Here is a 22,458-nt window from a genome sequence, read left to right on the forward strand (position 1 = left end):
CGAGAGAGAGAGAGAGAGAGAGAATGGCGGGAGGCAAAGTGAGGAAAGAGAAGGCGAAGGCGGGTGGTGGTGCGGCTGCGACGCCGTATCAAGGAGGCATCTCTTTCCACAAGTCCAAAGGTCAGCACATCCTCAAGAACCCTCTCCTCGTCGACTCTATTGTCCAGAAATCCGGCATCAAACCCACCGATGTCATCCTCGAGATCGGTCCCGGTACCGGAAATCTCACCAAGAAGCTTCTCGAAGCCGGTAAGAAGGTCATCGCCGTCGAGATTGACGCTCGTATGGTCCTCGAGCTCCAGCGCCGTTTCCAGGGCACTCCTCTCTCCAACCGCTTGCAGGTCCCTCTCTCTTTTTCTATTCCATCAATTAGGTCTTCGTTCCTTTCGTTATTGTAATTATCAACTAGTAATTACTGCCAACAATTTGCTTAGTGTAATTTTGATTAAGATTGTGTTTGTATGCTGATGAAGAAGTATGCTGTATTGTTGCTCATCGAGTGGTTTGTTGGCAGATTATTCAAGGAGATGTGCTCAAGACTGAGCTTCCGTATTTCGATATATGCGTGGCCAACATCCCTTATCAAATCTCGTCACCCCTCACCTTCAAGTTGTTGCATCACAAACCTGCCTTCAGATGTGCCATTATTATGTTTCAAAAGGAATTCGCTATGAGGTTGATTGCGCAGCCAGGAGACAAGCTCTACTGTCGTCTCACTGTCAACACCCAGCGGTTGGCTCAAGTGTCTCATCTCCTCAAAGTTGGAAGGAACAATTTCCGCCCTCCCCCAAAGGTTGATTCCTCGGTCGTTCGAATTGAGCCCAGGAAGCAGTTTGAGGTCAATGAGAAGGAGTGGGATGGCTTTTTGCGGATTTGTTTCAATAGGAAGAATAAGACGCTTGGTTCTATCTTTAGGCAGAAAAAGGTTCTCAGTTTGCTCGAGAAGAATTATAAGACCCTGCAGGCACTTAATCTCAACCCTGATCAACAGGGTGCCATGGAGGAGACTAATGACGTGATGCAATTTGAGGATATGGAGATGGATGATGATGAAGCTGATGATGAAATGGAGGTGGAGGAAGGAGGAGAGACATCTGAATTCAAAGAAAAGGTTTTGAAAGTGTTGAAGGATAATGATTTTGAAAATGAGAGATCTTCAAAGCTGAAATTACGGGAGTTTGTAACCCTACTTGCTGAATTCTGCAAGGCTGGTATTCACTTCTCCTGAGTTTATGACTATCATCTCACTGTTATATTGAGATTACACCTGACCCAAATTTTGTTAGGTTTCAATTCATTTTCTTGTATTAGTTAGTTTTCTGAATGTTTCGTATGAGTGACAAATGGGTTGATTAGTTTGAGATTTATGCTCATATACTACAAACTTCTGCATCATATGTACGAAAACTGTGTTATATGATTTCTTGCATCATTTATGCTGATATACTACAGTTTTTCATCGTTGACTGCCAAATACAGGCTTATGGAACTATTTTGTACCACTGAAAATAGTGATGTCTAATATGAGATCAGTCAGTGATATCTATCTATATTTGACACATATTTGAAGGACATAACCAGAAGTCGAATCAAGTGAAACAGTTACAAAGTTTACCATCCCATCTGACTTTGCTGCTGTATTGAAATATTCTTCTGCTTCTAGGTTTCAAATTTACCTATCATGAGTCATGACCATCATATTGTTTGCAACTTCTGGAAGTGGAGAATTTGTTCTTTCTGGATAACTGAATGAATCCATTAGATCCACAGAAAACACTAAATCATTGTTACTAAGGGGCAATGTGACATATCTTTTCTCTCATTTTTCGAATCAGTGTCATATCTGGCATTACTGTGTCATGCATTTAGCAATGCCTTGTTACTGTATTCATACTGAAACAGCAGGAGAAGATGAAACAAATACAGGGTTCTGGAACTATTTTATCGTATACCACCGGAAACAGTGATGCCAGAACTATTTTGTTAGGTTTCAAGTCATTTTTTTGTATTAGTTGGTTTTCTCAATATTAACGAGTGACAAATGGGTTACTTTGAGATTTATGCTCTACAGTATTCTGTGTCAATGTACGAATACTGTGTTTGCTGATCTCTTGCATCATTTATGCTCATAGACTATGATTTTTCATCTATAACTGCCAGGCACAGGCTTATGGAACTATTTTATCTTTATATGAGATCGTTCAGGGTTTGTAGCTCACAAAGACACAAGCCCCTAATGCCTTTATCATCTCGGTGATTTGAATTCAGACTGCTATTAGATGTCACATACTGTCAAGAGGTTTCATTGGAGCAGGATCGTTCCTCTGTTCCATTAAAGAAGCAGAACTCATGATCCCTTGTTCAATTCTCTTAAAAGAAGCATATACAACTCAAAAGTGAAAGGCTACGACTGCCTCCACGTATTATGTTATGAGAAACAGGAGTTCTTTCAAATCGATACCCACCCTCCCAGTTGTCCATGGCAATCTATTGCGTACTTCAAAACCGGCAAAGCACATATGGATGTTGCAGATTTTGATTAGAGGACATAACCAGAAGTACAATACATGAAGACAACAACTTTACCATCCCATGTTCCCATCTGTCTTTGCTGTTATGTTTAGTATCGTCATATATTCTTCTTCTGCCTCCATAGTTGGTTTTTTTTTTTTCCTTGAGAAGCTCCATAGTTGGTTAATGTGTGCAGTTTCTGAAAGTGGAGAACCCTAAATCATGGCTACTAAGGGTCTTCTCAAAAATAAAAAAATCATTGCTACTAGGGCAGAGTGACATCTTGCATTATTGTAAGCCTGTGACACAATCATAATGAAACTAGAATGAGGCAAGAACTTCAAAATGACATTGTGAAGAGAGGCAATTAGCTTCCTCAACTCTTATGAGGAAACTAAAATAAGGCATAAACTGTCTTACACGCACTTCCTCTTCCTATTAAATTGCAGAGGCGGAGCAGAAGCAGGCGGTGCATCTTCAGATTCAGGAAGAGGCATCGGTAATATGTGTTTCAAACGGTTGTGCCTATAGTTCTTCCAGGAGTAGAATTGCTGCCTATGTGCCAATTCCTTGTTGTCAGGATGTGCCATCGCATTGCGAAAGTTTGCATTTTGGAGTTGCTCAAGGAAAAACAAGCAATGAGGGTACATTATGAACTTGGTGTACTCAGGACGCTGCCAATACTGAAGATATTTCAAGTACCCAATAAACGCTTCATCTTTAAAGTACCGATTTTGAGCCAAATAGTGGATGTATGTGGGATTTGCGAGACATTGGATGAACTCCAATTCAAGCAAGAATCGCTGCCTCCCATCATCTGGGTCTTTATAGATTTCTGGGGTGTCAGAAGCTCCATCACTCTCTGTGCCAGACGCCATAGAACTGAAGTGAGTAGTGATTAGGGTCTAGGAATTGGCATGGTTTCTATTTGTGCCTTGCTTATAGGAAGATGAGGTCAGATTGGTTTCCTTTTCCTTGAAGGAGAAGCCTGATTAAAGCTAGAGTAGTGATCAAGTAACTATCCTTTTCCCTATAGGAGAAGGTTTATATGCCAACTGTAAAAGGGACCTATACTCACGATCTCAAGCCGGTTCTCTCTCTCGTACTCAGTTCCCCATCCTCAGTTCTCTCTCTCTTTGATAGCTCAGTTCATCACCAAGGTGAAGCCAGAGTACAGCAGCAGGAAACGCATACAAGAGATCAAAGGGCGTGGACCTGAACCCTCTTTCAGAAGTCCAAATAACAAAAACCAAGCTTCAAGAGGACACCTCCTGTCAGCAGCGAATTTGATTTCGTAGATGATGGTCTGATTGATTTATTGAATGATTTTTTCGCAGTAACGGATGCTGTACTTGATGCCTTACTTTCTTGGGATAGTGAGTTTCCCACTGAATCCTATTATTCAGGTGGGGCGTCTTTGTTGAAACATGATTTCAATGACATACCCACACAATTAATCGATGATTTTAGCTGTATTTGCTTAATTCCTAGAGGAGGACGAGACCAATATCAGCCCTTGCTTTACCAAACCGGGATGAACTGATGAAGGCAACTCGATCGAGATGAATCTTTGAAGCTTATTTCCTTTTCTTCTTTTTTTTGTTTTCTTCTCTTTGTTCTTCCATGAAAGATATTGAATTCTGTCTGTATTTGACACATTTTAGGACATAACCAGATGTAGAATTATCGAAGAACTTACTCTACCATCCCATCTGTCTTACTTTGCTCTGCTTCCATAGTAGGTTTTTAAAATCATGACCATCATATTGTTTGCGATTTCTGAAAGTGGAGATATTGTTCTTGGGAAGTTGGGATTACTGAATGAATCCATCAAATCCACAGAGAGCAGTAAATCATTGCTACTATGTGACATCTTGCACTACTGTGTCCAGCATTTTAGCAGTACATTAATAAGCCTGTGTGATAGTCCAATAACCATATTCCAGATGACAAAACATTCTAACAAAATAACTAGCCCTGAAATTATCACAAATAATCATTGTCTATAAGCCAAAGTGATAATTTGTGCCTTATTTATATGAAAACCTTTTCCTTGATGGATTAGGGCATAAGGCTTATAAATAAGAAAGGGTGTAGCTTTCACGATCTCAAGCAACGCCAACCCCTAAGCGGACGTACACAGCGAAGTTGAAGAACCAGCCGATCGAGCCTCAGCCATGCCCCCTCGTGAGAAAGAGAAAGGAAAAGGGAAAGGGAAACAGAAAGAGATGAACGAGAAAGACAAAGACAAAGGGAAAGGGAAAGGGAAGTATGATGGTGATTTTTCCCTAGCCGCCTGTAAGATGTGTCATATTTGTCTGAAAAAAGACCACCGGTCTTATGCATGTCCGTACCGGTTATCATATCCGGCTGGTGCAATTGTTGGTGCTCTTGCTAAAATAGTTTGTTTGTGTTGTGGTGAGGAGACACCCCACCCTGGTCAGCCTGGTGTTGACTGGGATGCATGTTGCCACTGCTATCTCTAGGTTCGTGTTATTGATTGTGATATTACTGCTTGAACTCTTGTATGTTTGTTTTGGTAAAGAAAGCGTACAAGAGTTTCAACTTGAACAGTATTGTATGTTGTAATATTGGTGATGCTCATCGAATAGCTATTGTTATTTGAAATTTAGAACTCCAAAGTGGAAAGCCTAAATGATTTGTAATTCACCAATTGTAGCTGTTATGAGATCAAATTTCAATTGTCATTGTCTAATCCAAGCAGATATTCAGATTATGCTCGATGTAAAGGGAAGGAAAACATACATGAATGTCTAAACTTATTTAGCCTCATTTTCAATTATTGTTCATATGATCAATTTCAGTCTATTCAGTACCATCAAAGCTAGATAATTCATCTATTTGCTTTAGTACTATGATCAATCCTTGCAAGTGTTTCCACTAGACTAGTCGTTATGGCGGTTTTCTCTAAATGTTCGTCCATACCAGCCTCCATCATCCTTCTTGTTTCCTCTCCTCCTTTTTCATGAGCTGTTAATGCAATGATTGGAATGCGAACATTGTACAGTTTCTCCTCTTTCCTTATTTCCCTGGTCGCTTCGCAACCATCCATTTCTGGCATCTGTTAATTTCCCACACATAATGTTAGATACATAATGTTAGATACATGTCAGTAGCATTATCAATTAACAATTCAACACATTTAGTTATATTAGTATTTACCTGGCAGTCCATGAGTATATAGTCATAAACATGTTTCCTTTGATTGAGTAGATCATTGCGAATTACATCCAAAGCTTCTCTTCCATTTTCACAAAGCTTCACAGTTGCACCCAATTGTGACAAAGCCCGCATAGCCACCATTCGTAACTGTGCTTTGTCCTCTGCAACCAAAATTTTCTTCCCTGTCAAAGGTTTGATGTCACGGTCTGTTGGGGCTGATACACTTGCTGATATTGAGCCAACATTATTAGGAGACTGATAGCGTTGAGGAGTTGGTGAATTACTCTCTTGTACTATTTGGTCAGAGGAGTTGTCATCATCTGTATGAATGTACGGATTTCTTGATGAACTAGGAGCTGTTGAAACTAGTTTTGATGCAACCTGACCTGATGATCTTTTTGGCAATGCACCCCCACACTCTGGTAGAAGCCTTACAACTTCATAGAGACATGTACCGTGCAGAGGCTTGTGTTTGATAACATCGTCGCTATCCAACATATCCCTGTTGATGCTTAAATTGCTGTGAGAAAATGGACTTGATAACCAAACAACCTTGCAGTACGAACCATTTTGGAGGCCTCTTTTGAAATCATTCACAATCTTGTATAGTTCCGGGAGTGGTCCAGCTGTAGTATCAATAAGTAGCATCACGAAGCGATCAGATGCTCCACGAAGATTACTACTGCTACTCTTCTTATGAAAGAGAGGCAGTATGTTGTTGTCTGTTGATCCATCCATGGAACTCATCAGAGACACTTCCTTTGCTCTATTGAAGCTGAAATTGGCGTTGCATGAGGCAGATTTGATCAAGCAATCCTGCAGACCCAAGTCAGATATTCCTGATATGGAATTGTGTGGAGAATGTCCCTTCCTGTTTTTTATCTTCTGGAGAGTACGAGCAAGTTGCTCCCATCGTTCTGCTACCGATACTTTTATCCCAAGTTTCTCCATGAACTTCTGTGTAACTCTCCTCCGCTCTGCATTGTTAATCAGCAGTACAACATGGGATCCCTCCAGCTTAGGACTTGCGGTGGTAGCACGAGTGTTCACCTTGGGGCTTGCAATTGGTGTTTGATTATCACTAACTCCCATTTCAATGTCTGCTTCTGCTTTTATGGAATCCTCACAGGCATTAATAGTAGGATCCTTAATAGTACTTAGCAGTACATTAAACCTGAAGCATGTCCCGTTTTCTCCAATCTCCTTGTCCACAATTCCTATTTCTCCATGCATCAAACGAACCTGGTGCAGAACATACACATGTTAAGGCATATATGGTCAATTTCAAGTACTCCAATAAAGTTACTAATTAGTGTTTTAGAAAGCATATACAAGGTGGGTGGTGGATCTTACCTGTGAACATTTAGAGAATTGGAAAGAAAAAATATCTTGGATATATAGCAAATCTTGTGCATTAGCAAATTTTGGTTTACTTACCAGAGATTGAACAATTCCAAGTCCTAAGCCTGTACCACCTTCTCCAAGTGCTTTTTCTTTGACTTGGACATAGTCCTCGAACACAGATTTTTGCCTCTCCTTGAGAATTCCTCTACCAGTATCATCCACCTCAAAAACAAATTCCAAAGAATTTGGATCCCTTTCAGAACCATCCATTGCTTCCTTGTCATCTTTGTTCCTGCTCTTATAATTAAAGAAGCACAAGAGCTGTTTTGAGAAGCTACTAGTCTGCTCATGAGAAGCACTTCTTGACTTCTTGAAACTTGGTTTTCGAACCCAAGCGCGAACTGTGATTTGCCCTTCTGAAGTAAACTTAACAGCATTGCTTAGCAAGTTGTTTAGTATCTGCTTAAGCCTTCCCCTGTCACCTCTCACACGCGCAAACTTCGTAACAGATCCATCACAAGGATCCAATACCACATCTAATCCCTTCATTGATGCTGTTGGAAGAAACAAATCCACTACCTCTTCAAGGAGTTGAGCCATATCAAATTCTTCATTTTCAAGTACCATCTTACCTGCTTCAATTTTGCTTTTATCAAGAACTGAGTTCAATATACCTATATAATTAACAAGTAATCCTTGTGTTAGTTAGGCTGGAATAATGAGCATAACTAAAATTATACGCTAGCTCAAACTTAACATTATAAAAAGGTGACCAAAAGATTAAGATTGATATATATTTACCTAAAAGATCTTCTGCATGAACATCCAGTCTTTTTAAGTTAGAATCTATTTTTGTCAAGACCGTCTCTATTTCAGAATGACGGGTGCTTCTACCATCTGTGGCATGAAGATCAAGAGCATCATGAATATCTTCTTTACAGAAGTTGATCCAACTAATAATTCCAGCAAGCGCGGCGCGAATGTCATGGCTTGCTTTAGCAAATGCGTCGCTTTTCCTCATGCTCTTTCTCTCAGCCTGCTCAGTTTTCTCCCTTTGTTCTATGAGTGTGGCGTAACGATGCATTTCCCGTTTCGCAACAGTTAGCATTATGAAAGAGTAACTGAAGATGAAGACAGCCATTGTTGCAATCATAAGGAAGACGAGGATTAGTGACGAACTGCAATGACTGTGAACAAGGTTCATTAACTCTCTCTCCCTGGGAGCCAAATCATAGACCTGAAAACCGAGATATAGTACGTTTATGGTCATTAATATAGCTAGGTTATTGTAGCTAGGTCAGTAATATATATCAGGTAATAATTCAAAATTATAACTGTAAGGGTTAGCAGATTACAACTTACATTATGCTCGATACGTTTGATGATTCCTATCAATAAACTAGAAAGTACCATCACACTTGCAACCTGCAGTAATCGAGGTTAAATTAGCTCACATGAAGATAAAAGACAGCTCTATCAATGAGAAAAATAAACAGATTGTTACTTTCCATAGCTACGACTTCCCTTTCAAGTTAATAGATTGTCTTTATAAGTATTGCTCGTATATGTAAATTAAATAATTAATTAATACATGCATGCATGAACAAGATAGCTATAGTACTGCGAGAATAACCGTTTTGCATATATTGCGTCTCCAGAATATCTGAATGCATGGATGGGATGTTACACAATAGTAGACATATATTCTTGTTAATTTTATTGATATACAACGATGAAAGATTTTCTAGAAGAAGAAGAATTACCAAAAATATGACAAAAACATGCTGCAACACTGCCAACGAGGGAAGCTTCATATTGGGTCTTCACGAATCCAGCGACCTGTAAAATATAGAACTAAAAATTAGGTACATGATGAGATCATAATAAAGTAAGTGTCAGTGAGTCGTGGCTTGGTTGGTTAATGTGTTTAACTAACAACTTTGAGGTCACGAGTTCAAACCTCACGGACATATGTAGGGTGTGTGAGTTATTAATAAAACGTTTTTTTTTTAAAAAAAAAGTAAGTGTAAGAATATGAAAAGGAAGAGATCCTCTGCTAATTATATTGTTAGGTAGAGAGATCTTAACAAAATATAAAAGGAAGCAGATCATCTGCTAATTTAATTCGGTTAGAAATAGGAAAATGTATATAATTAAGTATCAGAATATGACGGGTATGGTAATGTTCACACAGTCTGGTGACGAAGGATAAGACCCACACTATGGGCCGAAGACCTAAGGCGTCCGTAGGAATAGGATCCAACCCAGCCATCAACCTTTCACCAGCCTTGCCGCCGCCGGAGTCTCCGTAAACATCCATGGACGCAGCTTGATGACCCGCCAGACAAAGAAGGACCAATGGTTAGATGATGATATGATGTCATTTTGTTCTATAAATCTATATAAACAGTAGTGTGCCGAACTTCTAAGCTATGGCGCGCCCCAAAACAATAATAGTAGTGACTGATCAACATATATTTGTATCGACAGATTATTATTTTCACTAGTAAATATGAGGGCCAAAGAGCTTTAAGTTCTTTCACTCAACTAAAATAAGAAAAGATACGTTGAAAAATGACGTGCTTCGATTATGAATTTTGGCGCGCGCAACCGTTACATGTAATACTACATGAACTTTGACGCGCAACCGTTACATATAATGCTACATGTGTTTTAGCGCGCGATACTAGTTAACTAGCTCTGTTCATCTGTGATTTTAACTAGATGAATAGAGCTAGTTAATCATATCGATCATATCATTTACACATTGATAGTCCTAAATCAGTATTATATATAATATCCAAAACAAAATCACACATTAACTCAAATATGATCCCCCTAACATAGTAGTGCTCTAGCTCTCTACATATATCTGAATATCTGATAGAACATATAATATATAGTTTTCCTTTCATTCCTTATTATGCTTCCATTAGAAAAAAAAAGATTGACTTTAAATGAAGATATCTCGTTGATCATCACGAATTATGAGCATTCATAGGGTCATATCATGTTACAGTGAAAAAAACAATATCGGAAAAACAATGAGCAGATCGAGATTCATCCAGGAAACTGAAAGGAAGCCATACATACATATGATCTTTGTGAATATAACCAAGAAAAGAAAAGAAAAGGTAAACAAAGCAATTGCGAAAACGAAAACAGTAAACAAATTAAACGAATTTCTTTAGGCAAGAAAAAGAAAATAATATGAGACTGTGAGAGTAAGAACAGACGAGCGTGCTGGAGAGAAATGTCTGACCTGAATATTAAGAAGATCGCAACACGCAGAATGGTAGGGATTGATGATGAAGACACCACAAAGGTCGACTACGTATAATCTGGGATTCCCTCTCTACCGTAATCTAAACAGGCTGCTGGTTTTCTTTTCTTTACTCTTAGGGCAAAAAGCACCTCTGCTCTTTCTCTCTGAATGCCTCCGCTGCCTATATCTCTGTATCTCTCTCTGCCTGAAAATCTTGAAGTAGATTTGGCGCCTTAAATATTAGTGAGCATCTTCAGAGACTTCCTTATAAGGTTTCTTTGCGTTCACAACATTAGAGATTTCCATTACTGGTTCTTATTGCTTGGCTTGATCTGGAACTTTTTCTCTCTTACAGTTTAGCTGAATGTGGTATTGGAATACAGCACATAGCATCAATCGACCAGCATTTGGCATTGGGAGATTGCTACTCACACACCACGTTTGTTCCATGCAGATGATGAAGCATATTAATCCTGGTCTTATGTTCAATTTATCTTCCTTTTTTGTAATTAATTAGACGGAAACAAAAAAAAAATTAATAAAAAAACAACTGTAAAAACCAGTAATCTGCACACAGTTTCGAACTTGCTTTTTTGGTGGTAACGTACGGTTTGCTGGAATGTGGTATTCGATTTCTCTCTTCTTTCATAAACACAAAATCCCAGCACCCTAAGTTCTTACCAAAACAGAACTTATACTAAAAAAACAAAGATAAAAATTAGGTTAAATTGTAATCACGGTGGTTGTATTTGGGAAGAAGCTAGAGCAATATATATTTGGCAGGCTCCAATTTATGTAGATTGATCAGCTCAATCTGCATGCGTGCACTGAATCATGCTGTGTAATTACACCTCTTGATGAGTAGCCATAACCTCTATCTCGATCTCGTTAAAACTTAACAAATAATTGGATACCAACCACCAAAATTTACTGCAGTTTTTGTATGAAAAATTACGGCAGCAGTCTGAAGAAAGACAGGATTTCTGTAAGCAAGTTCTTTTATATATAGACAATAAACACGTACTAATTCTAATTAAACTAGGAAAACATAAAACGAGAAAGTAAATATGTAAGAACTAAACCAATTTTTGTTATATATTGCACAATAATCGGACCATGAGCCGTAAATTGTTGTGTCCCATTGTCTGGTCGTGAGCTTTTGCGCCATAATGCAAATTGTAAGTATATATTGAGCTTCCAATTCTCTGTTCCTTTTTCTTTTTTTCATGAAGAAAAAGATTACAATAAAAAGCCACGCAAACAACCTAAATTCTCTCTTGTTTTGTTGTCAAGCAACTAAAAACATATGTGTTTTGGATAGTTTAATTATTGCATTGTTTTATTCGTTTTCTTGATTGAGAAGATTGAATATTAGTGAGTTCTAGGTACATAATCAAGGTTGGAAAATACTTGTATCCATATTAGTATGTATGTGTGCATCAAACTTTCTCTTATTTGCGTACTTTTGGCAATGTAAATCCATGATGTAACCGTTCAAAACTTGAATTAATCAATAATATCATCTTTGCAAAACTTAATGCAAACAAAAGACAGTAACTAATACACTTGCAACAATGGTGCTGGTTGAAATTAACATGGTTCAACAGTTCAATTTCTGCACCTAATTAGCTCTACTTAGTGAAAGACAGTAACTAATACACATACAACAATCACATTCTTCATGTCTTTAACTTACGGAAATTTAGTCCGAAATAGCAGATATTCTACTACAACTACATTCCATTTCTTGCCTGCTGGTTTGGTTTGTGTGGTACTTCATAGATATCTACCACTTGAACGTAAGGCGCCAATGAGACAACTTCTTCTCAACCTTCTTCTCCTTAATGGTATCCAAATTAGGCTTCCAAGTAGCCTTGCCGGAAAGCTGCCTAGTCAAAAATTCTGGCCTCGCATCCAAGCTTTCCTCCAAGTCAAACTCCGGCACATAGGGCCTCACCACCTCCGAGTCTGACGTCCTCTCCATGCTATATTCCTTCTTTGGAAACACAAAAGCATGTGCATCTCCTGCAGGGCATATCCTTGCAAACAGAGGCAAGAACTTGAGTGACGATGACCTTGACCTTAAAAGTGAATTTGCACTTGAAAGTACGCCGCGAATATCTTCGGATGACAATGACAATGGCTTTCCTCGCTTCATTGGAAGCATTAAGTAAACCTTTTTCGTGTCGAGCTTCGTATCTGCAGGCAATGGAGATGGTCTTTTTCCTGAGACAGCTGCTCGAAATTCGACCACTACTTGTTGTGGATACTCTAGCATCAGCTCAGCAACTGTTAGATCATGCTTATCGAACTCCTGCACCGACCCATCCGACAGTACGACTTTTCCAGTGCCATGGACTTGCTTGTTTGACGCGGAATTTCCCATCAGAGTTCTTGAGTTGATGAACAAAAGGTTGAGTTTTCCAGCCTCTTATAAACAGAGCCTATACAGGTTTGTTAACCAGCTCCATCTTGTGACGGACATAAACTGGTGGACGTGGTATACAAAATTTATAACCCTATAGATGATTAGATGGGGGTCGTTGGTTTTGGGGTGGGTTTAGTTCTGCAATTTTGACCAGCTCTTGAAGAAGTCATGGAAGTTATATGTCTAACCAATTCTTCTTGTGCTATACATCATGGTCAAGGAGGTCAAGGAACGGTTCAACTATAACTGGTTAAGTTGTTAACTAACCACACCTTATCTACGGATCTGCATCACATTCTTTATAAAGTATGAGTTACTTCGTTATAAAATGTTTGTGTTTGTGAACTTAAAATTGGCTGCTAGCATTGTTTAGCATCCAGATGAACTAAAATATGTTTACAGGACTGGTTCCAGATACAATCTACAAGAATAAACCAAAAGCCAAACCCCATCTTGTACAACATGAAACGACTCTTAACGACAGCATATAATTGCAAACAGTATTTTCAATCTACAATGAAAGTTAAAAAGAACAAGAGGCCACAAGTAAAATTGTACATAGCAGTGCTGTTCATATTTTCCTTCCACACAAATCCAAAGACCACATGTAGATCCAATTTAAAAGCCCTCTAAGAGCCTAAACAAAGCAGGACATAATAAAGTTTTCCAACATTAAAGACGGGACATGTTTTGGTAGTTCAAGAGCCTCCAAAACATTTCATCGACCATCCTTGAATCTACTTAATGTATTGGGAGAGCCACTTAAAACCATCGCCATAGCCCATTTTACGTACAATACTGCACATGAAGACTTCTAATGGACGGACATTTGAGTCGGCTAGGTTTACCTTCCCTTTGCCTGTGGTGAAGTTGGTCAGTCCAAGGTGGTATCGCAACTCATCTTCTGAAGCAGCATATGGTATGTCGATCTTGTTCCCCAGAATAAGAAATGGGACACTGGCAAGGGATTCATCAGAAAGGAGCGCATCTAGTTCCTTCTTTGATTCAGCAAACCTCTCCTTGTCATAGGCATCCACAAGGTACACCACAGCATCTACCTGTAAAGCAAACCATGAACAAATTATTACCACAAGCTGTAAGACTTCTCCAAGTTGATGAAAGCCAATTTTTGTGTTTTGTTTTTTTTTGTTTTTTGTTGTGTGTGTGTGTGTGTGTGTGTTGAACAGAAAAGTACAAGATAGAATTTGAAACGTATCCAGAATGAAGTATAATGGTTACCAAAAGTCATATACAGAGCACAGAAGAGGCAACTGAAGAGATGTTAGACTATATTAAGTAACGAAAGGCTCAAATCAACTCCACAAATATGCTTCATTTGGTTGGTTTGGCATTTTAAACGTGTATGCATGAATATATGCTCAACATGCTCAACCTGTACAAACACCAGTGGTTGATGAATAGGGCCATATGCTAACCCCTTGAGGAGTTAAGGAGCATTACTAAGACCTACATGGCTGTATTGTATACTGAGTTCTGTACTAAGGTAAAGACTAAATGCACGGTAAGGATAAAAAGTAAAACAGAAAATGAATGCCAGAAACAAAACAAAGATGATAGATTCATGGAAATCCAAAATAAAATGACATCTGATCTGTGAAAAACCAAATGATAAGAAAAGTGACAGACAGAATATTTGACTTGTCCACTGGAAACAGTTCTATTAATGGCAGCAAATCAGGGCTCAACATAGTGAAACAACACCATAACATTTATTCAGATCATCACAACTACAAAATTTTGAACAATGGTGAAGAACAAAGTAAAGTTTACTTGGCTAATTTCTGATTCCGATACGCAAGCAGGTTTAGCATTTAGACAGGAACGCAGGAGGCATTAAAAACCAACTCTAAAAAGACACAATTGACAATATGGGGAATAACATAAAGAAGAGAGTATAAGTAACCTTAGCATAGTAATCCTTCCAGACTCTGCGAGCAATCTGATGACCTCCCAAATCAAAAGCCTTGAACTTGATTTTGCCAATACTCAACTCCTCGGATGTCGGATGCTGCGTAGGTTGATGCTGTACCAGCCTCTGGAACCAACACAATAAAGCTGAATTAGTTACTATATATCACACAAACAACAACCCATTCGGGTCCTAATCCATCCATAAACTCAAGTCTTGACAAAGTAAAAATCACGGATCTGATATTCATGTATATCTTGACTAACAATTGGAATCGAAGTGAAAAAAGAGAATGAAATACCTCATCTTTCAACATGTGAAGCAAGGTGGTCTTGCCGGCGTTGTCGAGCCCAAGGAACAAGATCTTGGCCTCCTTCTGCCACAGACCCAGTGACGCCAGCACGCCGTAGAACCAGTCGAACAGAAACATGGTGGTGCTGCTGATTCGGATCGGATCGGATCGGATCAACCCCTCCGATGACCCTTGTTCATCTCATCTCTAGAGAATGAAAATAGGGGAAAAGCAGCAAAATAAGAGACTTTTCTGGTAAAAATTAATTAATAATCTGGCGCGCAGTAACAATATTTACCAGTGTCGGTGAAAGAACGGCGTCGTTTTCCGTATGTCGTTTTTCGGAGGTGGAGCTGGCGCGAGCATTCCACGTCTGTTGGTTCTGATGATTAAGGATTACCCTTACTTCAAAGGGGTAAGTAAGTTTCCTCCCTACCACCATCGCCGTTGCTCTCTCTCCTATGCTCTTGCTTGCTTAGCCTCACCAAATTAAACGAACAAGAGGAATTAGGTTCACGTACTGCTACATTTCCTTAGGGAATTTACCTTTGAAAGAATCAACCAACCTAAAACCCTACATCTTTAACTTTACCATTGTCATTTTCATGCTGCTGTCTTTGTTTCAAGTTTAAATTTGATGAGAGTTTTTCTTTACACTGAGGAGGCAAGCCTGAATCCTGAATTCTTGCTCTTGTCTAGGACTCTGCTATTTTGGACTCTACTAAGACAACTCTAGTGTTAATTGTACTATTCGTCTACTGCTAGCTAAAGTTATCTCCTAGTTTTGCAGATATCCCCTGCCTTTATCTGCTTCGTGCTTCTTGTCGAATTCTTTGAAGCTTATGTTTACGAAACCTGGAGAGGACCGGAGGCTATCATTTCGAGAAATTCTTACATGGGGCAAACGTGGAGAAAGTAGTCCTGTGGTGCTGCAGAACAAAAACACATGAAAATGCAACATGGGTGCAGTAAGCTATAGGGGGAAGAATATTGAATAGAATAGACACTTACACGTTCTGGTACAATTAGTTTGATATCTGGGAAGATGCCACACAAAATTTAAGTGGCATGCTGATCTGATTTTTGGATCGTTTTGATTGTGCAGTCTCTTCACTGTTCGTGGATTGCTTTCTTTCATCATTTGTTTCTCGACAGTAGCAGACATCCATATCTTCATAGTTACGATACTTTCTTTTGCTTTGGTCATTTAAATCAGACATATGGAACTATTTGCTAGCTGTTGCTAATGCTTGGTTTTCTTTATTAATTTCTACTCTCCAGATGGAATTGTATTCACAGTTGTACTGGCAGTCGTGTCTTCGGTTTCTGGTTTTTGTTTGTCTCATTGTTATTGGAGGTGCCAACATGATTGACAAGGCATGGCATGGTGCTTTGGTCATTCACCAGCATGTCTTGATCCCTTTAACTTTCTATGCTTTTGGTTTTATCCGCCTCTGGGAAAAATAGTAAGATTTGTCTCTCCTTTGTAGCAATCATTGTGGGTCTGCTATTATCTATATTTTGTACTGTTGTTTCTTACATGGACTCCTATTTTACTTGTTCGGCTTTATCTATTTGACACAGAAGAACAAAAGCTGTATACTTTGTTTAGTTAACTAGATTCTCATTTCTTCATGCAGTCGTAGATTGAGAAGGGTGATGAAAAAGGCAATGATTGTGATGCCAATAGGTATGTCATATCTTATATGAGTATGTAATAATACTATTAAGTGTGGGTTGGGCTGTAATTACTTATTCACTCTAACCTTAGTGTGGGTAGCTTTTTTAGGTATGATCAGTATGTAATTCTGATAATTTCTGCATGCAGAGGAAATGAATGACTGAGAAGACAGAATGAACAACTTCCAGACTGAAGATCAGATCTTTCCCCAACACTGCACAAACTTAACAACTTAGAATTGTAATGTTGCTGCGACTGTTGTGACTGTCTTTAAACAGGAGCGTTTTGTATATAGCCTTATTAACGGGTGGTAGTCTGGTAGAATTTGGTATCATATATATAGTGTTGTGCTTAGAGTACTGTTGTAGGTTGACTTCAGAAATTCAGTGATAACCCTTTGAATCATATGCAGTCATTGTTCTGGTTTTAGTAATTGAAATTCTCTTCGTAATCCTAGTAAACTGTTTCTGTATTTAGTATCGAGTTTCTGTTCAGTGGATATTGTAATGAAAGATGGTAAAAGTAAAACTAGTACTTACTTTTGGTGGCATGATTAATTTAGTGAATGTCGTTATAATGTAATCCTCCAAATCCTAGTCATTCAATCTTACCAACCGGTGGGCTGGTTTGAATTGAAGCTGGCTTTGAGTTTTAGAAGGTTTAATGTGTGCTAGCTAGCTGTTGCTGTATAGGCAAGAATTAAGCGCAGATCTTGATTAATTCGCATATACAAGTTTCGCATTTACACAATTTAAATCCCAGCATACATATAGCAGACACCGGATTCGAAGATTGTAGGATCTCTAGGGAACCTATTGCATTTGGACCATTTTTCCTCAAAGGATATGTGTCTTAGGGATTCATCCCGCAGTAATTCTATTTACTACACGGTGAAATCCTCAATTAAAGGACGGCGTCGTTTAGTATTGCTTACTCTCCTAGTCCCCCAGTCCCTAGTCTTGAATTTTTTTTTTTTGTTTTTCACATAGGCCTAAGAGGCACATAGGCCCAGATGATAAGGCACACAGGCCCAGCAAACAGAAAATTTCAACATTGGGTCTAACCCAGATACAAGATAAAGCCCAAATAAAAATCATAAACCCTAGTCTTGAAAATTTAAAGAGTGAAGCGAACCCAAATTGGGAGCAGAGAGGAGGAAACCCTCGGCTATCTCAACCAACGCAGCGATGAATGTTGATGAAGCATCTGCCGCGGAGCCGCCGGTGATCCTCCGATGGCAAGATCTGCCGCCCGACGATCCTGAGAGCCACCGAAGATTATACGGCTCTTGCTGGTAAGACTAGAATTTCTCAAAACTAGGTTTTTATGATTTTGATTTTAGGGGTTTTGAGGAATTAAAAGATCAATTTGATTATCTAACAGGGAAAGGGAAACAAGGACCAGAGTTGGCTAATTACATCAGAATGGGTGAGGAACTCATGCCCTGTAAGATGTGTCCTAATCCAGATTGGCACCGGACTTTTAATTGCCCAAACCTTACTCCTGGTATGTTTTATGCTTTCGTTTTTCTTCTAGGGTTTTGATTGAGTTTGTCCTCATTATGCATCCCAGTTTCTTAGTTAATGATCAAGTCAAGCTTTGATTAAACCGATTACTTGTACAAATTTGAACTGTTTTAAAAAAGTATAGATGAGTCTGTACTTTTGGTTTACCTTCATATGTTCTGTGTATGGTCACTCTATTTGTTGATTGGGTCCGTTAATGTCATTCCATTTAATCTGCAGTTTCTGATCTGTTGTTAGTTTTATCAACGATATGATTCAGCTTTCCTCTTCCTATGAGGATAGATACCAATATTTGTAGTATATATTGTTTGTTTTCATGTTGTCACCACTGATTCTTTTCGGTTTTATCAGAGCTGAAGGAAACACTAAAAGAAGCAAGAACCGAGTTCGGACATAGTAAGGCTTTTGACCCTGATGACATGGGCTGTCATATATGTGAGAGGAGAGAACACTGGTCTTCAGAATGCCCGTACCTCGTTGTATATCCGGGTGGTGCACATGTTGGTCCTTATGCTGAGTTTATTTGTCTGTGTTGTGGTGAGCTGAATCCCCCCCACCCTGGTAATCCTGGTGTTGACTGGGATGCACGCTGCCGTCTCAAACCTGCCTTTTCTTATCCCAAATTCAAACCCAAATCAGGCTAGTGCAGCAGAGAGCTTCGCTGGAGGCACTCGATCAAGGCAAGTCTCTTGAACAAGCCAAGCTGCCACTTCCACCTCTACATGTTAAGAGTACTTGGTGCCTTGACCAGCTTATGACTACTTAGAAGTGTACTTTGTTGCGACTGTTGTGACTGTATGTCTTTAAAGTTTAAACAGTAGCATTGTGCTTGGGGAACCGTTGTAGGTTGACTCCAAATATTCTGTGATAACCCTCTGAATCCTATGCAGACATTGTTCTGATTTTAATTAGTAATTGGAATTCTCTTTAGGTGAATGTAGCTGTTTCCCTTTTAAACTTACGCAAATGTTTTACTATTTAGCCAAACTAATGAGTTTCTGTTCAGTAGTAGATGTTCAAATGGTAGCATGATTGATTTAGTGTATACTAGTATATAGTCCTCCAAATCCCAGTCATTCAATCTTACCAACCCGTGGGCTGGTTTGAATGGAAGCTGGCTTTGAGTTTTAGAGGGGTTCAATTGTGTGCTAGCTGTTGCTGTATGGACAAGAATTAGATGCAGATCTATGCAGCCTATTTTTCTTGGTCATGATCTCAAAGTGTAAATTGATGATCTTGATTAAATCGCATATACAAGTTTCGCATTTACACAATTTAAATCCCAGCATATATAGCAGACACCAGATTTGAAGATTGATCAATCAGCAAAGAAACTCATTTTGGTAAGGATGAACAAACTATTTGTGGTCAGGATGCTTGACAATCACCACCGGACACTCTACATGTTTCGCACAATAATCACTCACGCTTCCAAGAAGAGCCCTGCAAATTAACAGCACTTAATATCACAATTTTTAACTAGACAATCAAATGATTTATAGGAAGTACTGGAGTTGGTACTGGTAGCTACGTACCTCTTGAAGAAACCATAACCATGGGATCCCATGACCAAAGTATCAGCTCGAAGCTTCTCGACAGTATTGCATATGACATCTTTCGGGTCTCCGCTGCCAACCACTCTTTCGATATTTACATTGGCACTGACATTGAAGTTTCTGTAGACGGCTTCAGCTCGTTGCATCACTGAATTTATCATGTCATTCCCGTATTTCTCCATTGTCGCCACAACATCGTTCTTCGAAAACATGTATCCTGCATTACATAACAATAACATCATCGGAATCAGCTCATTATGTAACCAGATACATGAAAGAAACCAAGACAAAGTAATTCATGTACCTGCAGCGTCATAAGAGGAATGAAGTGGAGGTGGTGGTTTGACATAGAGAAGAACAAGGCTAGTACGACTGGTATCGGCAGCAGTAGCATCAGTGGCTTTTTGAGAGGAAAGGTTTCCGAGACACCAGGAAAGTGCGTGCATGCTCTCTTCGCTCTCATCCACCGCCACTACTATTTTCTTCATACTAATATCCCCTTCCATTCTCTATCTTATGAATAATATGAAAAGTTGAAAACTAACTCGGAATGAAGGTGAGGAGGTTTTGGACCTCAAGAGATGTTGTTGATGATAACACAATGGAGAAAGGGATCCGAATTTATAGAGGGCGGGTTCTGCCGTGGGTTTTCCTGATTTCTGGTTTTCATTTTGCTTCTGTGGGATTAATTTAATATATTTTATAATTTAATTATTGCAATTCCATTTTGGAGTTCCACTCATTAGTTAACTGTTACTAACTGCACATCCTTCTGGATGTGATTTAAATTGACCCAAAATTAATTAACTGCGTTGTGCAGCAAGTCGTCCTGCTGGTTATATATATGTTACTACAGCAGTTGCAGACTCATAATTTTTGCTTCCCACGGCGTACCACTAATGAGGAATTAAGGTTATATCTAGCTCGTCGACTATCTTCATTTGAATTTTGTGTGTGAAAATAATTCATCCAACACTTGTCATAGTTAAGGAGCGAGCAAATTCCATATCAATAATTGGTAACCAAGTAGGACGTGACTCGGAGATGATCGATGACATGTAAAGTCATGCTCAAGCATTTGTTAAATTGATATCGTTCTAGTAGTATATATGGTATGGGAATACTAGTAGTTAGTAATACTAATACAGCTGCTAGCTAGCTTATGGTCAACATGTCTGGCTGAGCGTTGTACCAAAATAATAATATCAGAGAAGTGATACCGCCGCAGGCTACATTTGAAACCAAGTTTCAACTTCGAAGAAGCCTACCAAGCATGTTACCATCAACATTTATAGATCATACAACTTCAGCAACTACCTCAGCTCCATATATTGTTCCATTACAATAATTCACAGGCGGCCCCCAAACCCGAACTATATATAATATCTGGCCACCTAAGCCAAAGAATACACACACATCAGAATATACAGACATGAGATATTTAGTTTCATCCAATAATTGGCTTTGTTTTTCTTATACAAAGAGAAAATATGGCAGCTGTCCTAAACTCCAAGGTGAATGCATGATGGGGAAAGCTCATATATGCATGCACTTTCCTTTGACAACAGTGCCTAGCTCTTATTACATTGAGATATTTATGAAATAATTTAGATTCCATACGTGTATAGTAGATGAACTAGAATCTTAATTAGTAGGGTTTAGTTTCGCTAGAGTTTATATTAAGTAATTTGCAGACTAACTCAAAGTGTTTGGAGAATTTTCCTCCTGGGTCAATAGACGAGGGAATGGTGCTGCGCGCGCATAGTCGCATATATACTATATATGCTTGTTCATTGGAACAAGATGTTTTTTCTTTTCAACACCTTCTTTTCTTCAGCAGGCTACTATAAATATCTGTAATGTTTGATTAGCTTTCTATGTCGTTTCGATTCAAAAAAAGAGATTTGTAGACTAACTCAAAGTGGGAGGATCCTAGATAATTGGCAACTTAGAAAGAGCCATATATAACTTGACAGTTAATAATACCCAATGTCCTCAGATTAACACTCAATTTATATAGTCGATATCATGTATGTCGTTGTTGGTCCAAACCGATCTATTGCCGTTACTTGTGCAACTTGGAATCTCATCTTCTCATCCATTGAACGAGTGGTCTCAGAGTAACTCTCTATCTTCTTCTCTACATATAAACGAGCGACTTGATTAGCTAGCTAGAGAGCTACTTGCATGTTCGCATCTGCACGATCACATCTTAAACAGAGAAATATAATTAAGATGTTTGAATATTCAATTCTAGGAGCACAATATCTATATGAAATTATATGTGTACGTACGTAGTGCCACGTTAATATAAAAAAGAATGATTAAGGAACACTGTTGCATGTGGGTGATTCACTACTAGATTAACAAATTAGTCGAGAAAATTGTTAATTAGCTTAATTAACTGGTTAATTATAGTATATTAGTCATGGTCTCCAAAGAGCTACGTACTCATCAGACACATATATACCTATTTGCATGGAGCTAGGAAGCCTTGTGCGTCAGTTGGGACATATTTTGACACATGCCCTTTTTGAAAGAAGAGATCGAGTTTAATCAACGATACATGTAGCTCAGTTTGGTACGAATCATATGTATATATAGCAGCTGCATGCATGTTAGCTTATGCCAAACCTAGTATGCAACTATATGCATGGCAGTTGGTGCGAGATGATCGAGAATTAATGCTGGGCCGCCTCATTCGGCATGAGGAGAGTATTATTGCAATTGGAAAGCAAGGAG

The 22,458-nt window shown here is 38.9% G+C and overlaps 7 protein-coding genes across 7 annotated transcripts; 2 read left to right on the forward strand and 5 right to left on the reverse strand.

The window, feature by feature from the left end:
* The first annotated feature begins 7 nt into the window (after positions 1-7).
* Positions 8-1,432, forward strand: LOC101300730 (probable dimethyladenosine transferase-like). Its single transcript, XM_004300409.1, has 2 exons — positions 8-341; positions 515-1,432. The coding sequence occupies exons 1-2, from the start codon at positions 24-26 to the stop codon at positions 1,226-1,228; spliced, it is 1,032 nt and encodes a 343-aa protein (XP_004300457.1). The 5' UTR covers positions 8-23; the 3' UTR covers positions 1,229-1,432.
* Positions 1,433-2,927: 1,495 nt separating this feature from the next.
* LOC101304681 (mediator of RNA polymerase II transcription subunit 31-like) lies at positions 2,928-3,389 on the reverse strand. The gene has a single exon (XM_004301755.1). The coding sequence runs from the start codon at positions 3,387-3,389 to the stop codon at positions 2,928-2,930; it is 462 nt and encodes a 153-aa protein (XP_004301803.1).
* A 1,976-nt stretch (positions 3,390-5,365) lies between these two features.
* Positions 5,366-9,358, reverse strand: LOC101304977 (histidine kinase CKI1-like). Its single transcript, XM_004301756.1, has 6 exons — positions 9,254-9,358; positions 8,401-8,463; positions 7,840-8,275; positions 7,132-7,712; positions 5,695-6,936; positions 5,366-5,593 (listed from the first exon to the last, which is right to left on the reverse strand). The coding sequence occupies exons 1-6, from the start codon at positions 9,356-9,358 to the stop codon at positions 5,366-5,368; spliced, it is 2,655 nt and encodes an 884-aa protein (XP_004301804.1).
* A 2,731-nt stretch (positions 9,359-12,089) lies between these two features.
* Positions 12,090-12,689, reverse strand: LOC101305274. The gene has a single exon (XM_004301757.1). The coding sequence runs from the start codon at positions 12,687-12,689 to the stop codon at positions 12,090-12,092; it is 600 nt and encodes a 199-aa protein (XP_004301805.1).
* A 590-nt stretch (positions 12,690-13,279) lies between these two features.
* On the reverse strand, positions 13,280-15,322 carry LOC101301011 (GTP-binding protein SAR1A-like). Its single transcript, XM_004300410.1, has 4 exons — positions 15,252-15,322; positions 14,963-15,160; positions 14,656-14,787; positions 13,280-13,789 (listed from the first exon to the last, which is right to left on the reverse strand). The coding sequence occupies exons 2-4, from the start codon at positions 15,089-15,091 to the stop codon at positions 13,469-13,471; spliced, it is 582 nt and encodes a 193-aa protein (XP_004300458.1). The 5' UTR covers positions 15,092-15,160; positions 15,252-15,322; the 3' UTR covers positions 13,280-13,468.
* Positions 15,323-17,828: 2,506 nt separating this feature from the next.
* Positions 17,829-19,009, forward strand: LOC101301299. The gene is made up of 3 exons (XM_004300411.1): positions 17,829-17,928; positions 18,018-18,140; positions 18,512-19,009. The coding sequence occupies exons 2-3, from the start codon at positions 18,059-18,061 to the stop codon at positions 18,802-18,804; spliced, it is 375 nt and encodes a 124-aa protein (XP_004300459.1). The 5' UTR covers positions 17,829-17,928; positions 18,018-18,058; the 3' UTR covers positions 18,805-19,009.
* A 355-nt stretch (positions 19,010-19,364) lies between these two features.
* On the reverse strand, positions 19,365-20,311 carry LOC101301587 (stress response protein NhaX-like). Its single transcript, XM_004300412.1, has 3 exons — positions 20,021-20,311; positions 19,696-19,933; positions 19,365-19,603 (listed from the first exon to the last, which is right to left on the reverse strand). The coding sequence occupies exons 1-3, from the start codon at positions 20,220-20,222 to the stop codon at positions 19,519-19,521; spliced, it is 525 nt and encodes a 174-aa protein (XP_004300460.1). The 5' UTR covers positions 20,223-20,311; the 3' UTR covers positions 19,365-19,518.
* Positions 20,312-22,458: the final 2,147 nt, after the last annotated feature.

The sequence above is a fragment of the Fragaria vesca genome, linkage group LG5 (genome assembly GCF_000184155.1).
Source record: "Fragaria vesca subsp. vesca linkage group LG5, FraVesHawaii_1.0, whole genome shotgun sequence".
Classification (NCBI taxonomy): Eukaryota; Viridiplantae; Streptophyta; class Magnoliopsida; order Rosales; family Rosaceae; genus Fragaria; species Fragaria vesca.